The sequence below is a fragment of the Austrofundulus limnaeus genome, unplaced genomic scaffold (assembly GCF_001266775.1).
Source record: "Austrofundulus limnaeus strain Quisiro unplaced genomic scaffold, Austrofundulus_limnaeus-1.0 Scaffold970, whole genome shotgun sequence".
NCBI lineage: Eukaryota > Metazoa > Chordata > Actinopteri > Cyprinodontiformes > Rivulidae > Austrofundulus > Austrofundulus limnaeus.
This window is the reverse complement of record NW_013953372.1, coordinates 34,754-41,702: the sequence shown is the minus strand read 5'-3', so window position 1 is coordinate 41,702 and position 6,949 is coordinate 34,754. Positions and strand designations below refer to the sequence as shown.

General features: G+C 40.4%; 1 protein-coding gene across 5 annotated transcripts in view; it reads left to right on the top strand.

Moving 5' to 3' along the window:
* The window catches only part of LOC106533553 (RNA binding protein fox-1 homolog 2), a gene marked incomplete in the record, with an annotated part of 59,093 nt that overhangs the window by 43,873 nt on the left and 8,271 nt on the right, over positions 1–6,949 (top strand). The window contains 5 exon segments of one of the 5 annotated variants that reach the window (XM_014029907.1): positions 2,914–3,019; positions 3,142–3,198; positions 4,272–4,422; positions 5,023–5,068; positions 5,523–5,559. In XM_014029907.1, coding sequence (XP_013885361.1) covers positions 2,914–3,019; positions 3,142–3,198; positions 4,272–4,422; positions 5,023–5,068; positions 5,523–5,543 — 381 coding nt within the window. 5 annotated transcript variants of the gene reach the window in all.

Genomic DNA, 6,949 nt, shown 5'->3' with positions numbered 1-6,949 from the left:
GCTTGGATTTCGGTTGCAAATGGCCTCGGAGATGTCATTTCTGATTCTTCTAAAAAAATAGTAATAAATAAAATAATTTTAAATATGCAAGCTGGATGGTTAAAAAAGCATTTGTTTGCACACACCTTGAAAAAGAACACCAGATCTCATGGAAGTGCATTTTGTTGTGACTTTTTTTTTCTTTTGTATGTTTGTTTTAATTTGTCAGCATGAGCTTGGATTTCGGTTGCAAATGGCCTCGGAGATGAAATCACTGCGACATGCTTCTGCCATTTGCTCTGGCTCTTGATCCTAAATCATGCTTCTGATTCTGATTTGACTGACTGCTGCAGCTCTTCTGCATGGGTCTGGAATGTCCTGCACTCTTCTCTGTGTCTGTGTGTGGGTGTGAGGATTGGTTTTATTTTTGTTTAAAAAAATGGAGGGTGAAGAAAGAAGTGAAAAGAAGGCCACAGATAGCTGTCGTTCCCTCTCCTGTCCTTTTTTTTTTAATGCTTAGGTTCTCCTCCATCTCTTTTGTCTCTTTTTCACCAAGCCAGTCTGTCTGTGTGTGTCTGTCTGTGTCCTCATACACACCTGATTTTCAGCTATACCCCCTCCATTTTACTGTACATTTCCTGTCCTGAGACGTAGTCAGGTAGATTTGAGAATTATAAATTTTCCAGCATCCTTACAGTTTCTAATGTCCTTTTAATTGTTTGAACGTTTTGTTTTTGACCTGTGTCCATAGAACGTTGTCAGAGGTCAGGTTGTTGGCTGATACTTGTAGGTTGACCTGTGACATCACTTCCTCTCCACCACAGGGTGGGGGTTGCTTTTCATTACCTCGTTTTGTTTGTTTACCCCTCCCCCTTCTTTTTAATTTTATTTTTGGTTCATTTATTTTTTTTTTTACTCATATTTTCTCGATTTCCCTGATGATTTTTGTATGTTGTTGTTGTTGTCAGTCTCCACGGTAACTGCTCGCGTGTCCTCACGCCGTTTCCCTGGCCACGGTAAGTTGTGTACACATGGCATCATCTTTGAATGACCCCTCCCCCCACCCCATTCGTCCAAATGGAAGAAAAGTAAATAAATACACGAGAATGCACCCAAATAATAAGAATGGACTCCTTTTTTGTGTCCTGAAGGGAGCTTGATTGATTAGTTCAACCACTGATTAATCTAACCCGATTGGCTAATTCTGAATCCTGTGATCGATCGGGGAGGTGGTGAATGAAACTGTTTCGAGGTTAGCCATTGACCGCATGGCATTCCAATAAGGCCACTTGTATAACTGAATGTACTGCATCTATCTGCAAGTGCAGCGACTCTGACTACCACTTCTCAATGCATTCATTCCAATCACCTCTCTTAACTGCATTTAAATCCAGAGCTGAATCCTGCATGGTTTACTCTCTTTCTAGTCATCTGTGTGATGTCATGTAGCATTATGTCATCTCTCTGTGTCATGTGTCAGCCAATAGCTGCATTCTTGCACCTTATTAGTGGGACGGCATGCTGAAGCATGAGTGCTATGTTAGCTCTGCTGGAGAGGGGATAATAGCTGTCTGTTTGTCATGGCGTGCTGTCGTGCTCGATGGTCACTTCCTGTGCCGCTGCGTAGATGGGTGTGCAGAGTCCATAGTGAAAAATCGGAGCCAAAAGAGGCCGCTGGCGTCTTGTTACTAATGCGATACAAGAACAAACAAAAATCAAGTAATTTAGAAGGAAAAAGAAAAACGTTGCAGCAGTGACAGCTTCTCCTTGTTCTGATTTCTGTGAAGAGATGTCTCCCCCCCTTGATTTCACTTTTTTGATCCGTTTTTTTGATTCTGGATGGTGTGTGTTGGTGGTTGCGTGCTTCGAGGTGTTTCTGGTGTGGGACACTGACCTGAAATGCCCGGCAGTGTTTCACAGCCAAGGTTTGATTTTTTTTTTATTACTTTTCTTTTGTTTTTTTGTTTTTTTTTTGTTTGTTTTTGTTTTTTTGTTTTTTGAGGAATGATATTTGCATCCCCCCATCTTCTCTGCCTCCTCTCTCTCTCTCTCTCTCTGTATGCAGCATTCATCATTTCTCCATCGTTGCTCATGTTCAGTTAGATTCGTCGTAGGCCAACGGTTGGATGTGTCGAATGTGTGTTGCATCTTATTGATTGTGTAACGGCACATTTGGATGGTTCATCCTCTCTGCCTCTCTTCCCCACCTTATGTCTGTGTTTTTCTGTGTCTTTTCATGTGGACTGGCATCTCCCTCTGCATCCCTCTTTTTCTGTCTTTTCTCTGTTGTACTCCTTCCTCTTCTGTATGACGTGGACTTTGATTGGGAGGACTTTTTTTTTAATTCGTCTCTTGCTGCATCTGAAGCTTGCAAATTGGTTTGTTTTGCTCACCTCCGGTGATGTGATGCGCTCCTGACTGGCTGAATGTAATTTGTGTACGAACTCTTCGATTAATGTTCTGTTTAATCTTTTCTTTTGCATCATGTGCGAATGATGAATCAGCTGCTTAATTCAACTTCTTTTTCCCCTTCTTTTAAAAAAAAAAAAGAAAAAAAAAAGAACAGGGATCTTGGATTTCTTTTCGAATCCCTCAGCTCGGAAATGTTTGATTTTCTGCGTTTTGTGGTTGCATTGTTTGTGCTCAAAGATGCTCACCAGGATCCTTGTTTTTTATGTATTTCTCTTTCAAAATAAAGCGCATGCATCAAATACCATTGCTGTCCATCCACAGATCTAATCCCTGCCATGAATTTATTTTTTAAAAAATGTATCGATGACACCTCACACGAAAAGCAGAATTTTTAAACAAAAGCTTAAGTGTCTGAAGTCTATTTTAGAAATATTTTGATAACATTTTTCCACATTCCCAGTAATTTTTTGTCTACCAAAATTTTTTTTAATTAGCCCCATTAACTTTTTGTCTGGTACCCAGGTTAATAACGCGACAGCCAGAGTGATGACAAACAAGAAGATGACAACACCGTACTCTAACGGAGAGGGCATCGCAGCACTACCATACGGTACATTTATTCCCTCAGGTATATCAATGACATTTAGGTGGGGGTGTAATGAGACACTCGTATCTCAGCATTCGATTTGAACTTTTTTAAGTACATTTTTTTGCAACAAAATCATCTGACTTGTCTGTTTGTTTAAATAGCTGGTTGGAAGTTGAGTCCGATGGTTGGAGCCATGTACAGTCCTGAGCTTTACACGGGTAAGAGTCACGTTTATTTCTATCACAGCAATTACCATAAACTCTAGTACTATAACTGTCTAGGACTTGTGTCTCTTTCTTGGTAGGCGGCCATAAAAACTATTTAGAAGTTGTCACAAATAAATTCCATTAACGTTTTTATTTTTATTTATTTGTTTTGTTGTCAAACAAAATTACTGCTTACAAAATATCGTGATGCATCTCAGTAATCCAGGTAGAAAAAAATCAAAAAGAAAAAAATAAGTAGGTCCTCTGGATGGGTTCTTCTTTAGTGAAACGTTTCGTCTCTCCTCCGAGAGACTTCTTCAGTCTGATGAGTTTCAGGTGAACTCAACCTTATAAGCACTGCCTCCACCTGGACAAACAGGTTAGTCACATGCAAGAGAGGGCCATCGCCTAACAATAGGCTTGATTGGCTCTATTGTTCATAGAGGGTCATGTGCCCCATCACCTGACTAGTGTCGTGTTATGTGAATGTAGTGAATGCAAGCGGGGGTTCAAAGTCCCCTTACAAAATACATTTTACTTCTGAAAGCTTCTAAAATTACGTCTACAGCAGGGGTGCCCAAACGTTTTTCCTGAGTGGGCCAAAATGAAAATCTATCCAAGGGCTGCGGGCCAAATACTATAATATAATACAGGAAATGGAAATACTTCTTAAAGTAAAGTCTTTTTTATGATTAAGCTAGGAGCCAGTGCAGTGGCCCACATTTTGTTTGTTGCTTGGGCAGCAAAGGCTTGATAAAAGTACGTTTTTGTTTTATAAAGAGTTCAAATCTACATGTGCACTTCAATATAATCTAAATACTGTATCTCCTTTAGTTACTTTTATTTCATGTTTAATCTTGATATAATTTAAAGTTAGAATCAGCAGCATCAGTGAAAACTATCTGCACTACAGTCCTTTACTTCGCCATTGAGCCAGTAGATGGATTGACTGTTTTTCAATGTTCTTTTTTTTTTCAATTATCGTTATGCATTTATTTGCAGGAACATTAATATTATTAATAATAATGATAATAAAACCAGCAGCAGGTAAATGTATCTTAATCCTCGCCCTCTTTGTCTCTTAGTTCCAGGGTTTCCTTACCCCGCAGCAGCAGCAGCAGCTGCCGCCACCACAGCCGCAACCTTCCGAGGCACCCACCTCCGGGGTCGAGCTCGGCCCGTCTACAGCGCCGTCAGGGCAGCTGTCCCGCAGCCCGCCATCCCCACGTACCCCGGGTAAACACGCTCTGAACGAAACCTGGTCTTAGTTATGAAAACGAAATCACAACATTATGTCTGTTCTCTTTAAAAGCATGGCTTGGTCGAAACAGTGATTTTTAAAAACTGCATGCTGTGTGTAATATACATCTACAGAGAAATTGACGTTGACAGTTTGCTAAGCAGAAATACCATTTCCTTGTAGCTTTTAAACGGTGACAGTCATATAAAAATAAAGTGAGTCGAGTTGCTTTTTGGTAAATATTTGTGTCTCTGGCTGAAGTAGCAGTAGTAACACTTTAAAGTCGGTGCATCTGTATACAAAGAGGTGGTATTTTGTCTTGCATGTTGCACGGTGTGTAATAATCTCACCCTTCTTTCTCTTCTCTCTCTCACATTCTTTTTGGCACCATCTTCTCGCCTCACCCCTCCCTTTCCCTCGAACATCTCCTCTGTTGTTTTCGGCTCTGTCCACACGGTGGCGCAACACACCTTTTTATTTATTTTCCTCTTTCCCCCCATTTTTTTTCGTCCTTTTTTTTTTGCCATTCCACCACTTCTCTTTTTTGTCCTCTGGACCCCCCCCCCCCCTCCTGCTGTCACCTGTCTCCCTCTCAGTGTGATGGCCTATCAGGATGGGTTTTACGGTGCGGCCGACCTCTATGTAAGTATGCCTGTCTGTCCTACGCTGCCTCACTCGTCACCCACGTTTTTCTTCCTCTTGTCTCTGGGTTTTCAAGTGTGAAACGGCGCGGATCAAACCCATAGAGGGGTGTACTGTTTGTTTGTTTGTTTGTTTTTTTTGGCAGTTTTGATTCATCACCTGCCCCACATTCTGTTATAACGCCTGAATCCAAAATTACGGGATGTGCGCATGCACTTGTAGATTTATTTGATCAGTAATGCAGATGATAATTTACAGTCTCTGCCTGAAGTGAAAGATAATAACTCCCAGAGCTGCACATGCCTAAATGATTCACAAGTAGACTCTTCTAGGGTTTGTTTCTGTGCATTTGTGAGTATGTTTTGTACCAATGTGATTATGAGAGTGTGCCTGTGTGTAATGGTGTGTGTGTGTGCGACCAGGTTGACAATAGCTGTTTCTGTTCTCTCTGTAGACTAGTGTTTCAGGACATTAGTGGCAGATTGCCCCAGGTAGGGTTTTACACTCTCTGTGTGAGAGCCAGTGTGCATCCTCCTCGTCTCCAATGACTGCGTGCTGCTAGACGTTATTGACCATCTGAGATTGAAATGCCTTCTCTGTCTTCTTCTACTAACTCACTGGATTCTGACATGGGTGGAGTTACGGAAGGGGGAGAAATAATTGGGTTAAGAAATCGGATTTCTTGTCGAGACGAGCGCAGGTCGAGAGGGATGTAGTTACAAAGTCATGCAGCTGAGATCTGGGGAGCTGCTTTACTGTGCAAAAGTTTTACACCAGCTTGAATTTACTTGTACTTCGCTTTCAAGGTTTTGACAGATAATATTCAGGCTCTCTGAAAGATCTTCCCAATAATTTTTTTTAACTTTTGCTGTATTTTTTTCCTCATTTTCTGTCCAGTTCTTGTACCTGACCATGACAACATGGAAGGTTTTGAACATTTTTAAACTTAGAATATGTGTTGGGAATGACTCTCAGCTACCACACCAACTTCTAACTAGATATCTGTAAAGTTGACTGAGTTAAAGCCTTTTTTTTGTCCTTGCTAACGTTTCTTAGCTCAGGTTTACTTTAAATGTGAATCAGCTATTACCAGCTGTGTAAATGTTCAGGATGCAACATGTTTCTGCTTCAGGAACTTATAGAAAATGTAACAGAACTGATTTAACAAAGATTCCTCTGAGACTGACCGGTTACTGGACTGAAAATGAATGAAAAAAAAAAACAGCCTGAGTTTGAAAAAGTTGTGAGGAAATAGTTTTTTTTATAGTTTTTTAAATAAGTACCTTTAATAGTCTTTCTACATTTTTTATTCAAGTTGAGACTGATTTGTTGCTTCAGTTTAATTGAAGCTTTACTTATTTTTGCTTGAAATTTGTCATCTTCTGAGCTCATTTCTTACAAACAAACAGAAATAAAAAAACATCGACTTGCACAGTCATTTGGAAAATTACCGTTCTGACCTTTTTAAAATGTTACATAATCATCCTTTTTTTGTTAATTGCTAGAAAGCAGGAGAAAATAAAACAGCTGAAGATGGACAGCTTCCTGTGTTAAAGTTGCCTGATCATCATATTAATTTAGAGCTTCGTATCTGATCAGTTAATAAACGCTGTTGGTCTGATAATTGTTTCACGCCTGTCTTTATGGATCATTAAATTCAGTTTGAAGAAATGTGAGATGCAAAACCTTTGGATGGGGGGGGGGGGGTCAGATGAGTTAGATGCAGAGGGACACACACTGGGTGTACTCTGAAGTCAGAGGGATGCACTTTAGGATGAGCTGCAGTTAATTCAGACCCCTTCCAGGAATCTCCCTATCTGTTTCACCTGTGGCATGCTAACTGAATCAGTGTCAGCATGCAGACATACTCACAAGGCTGAC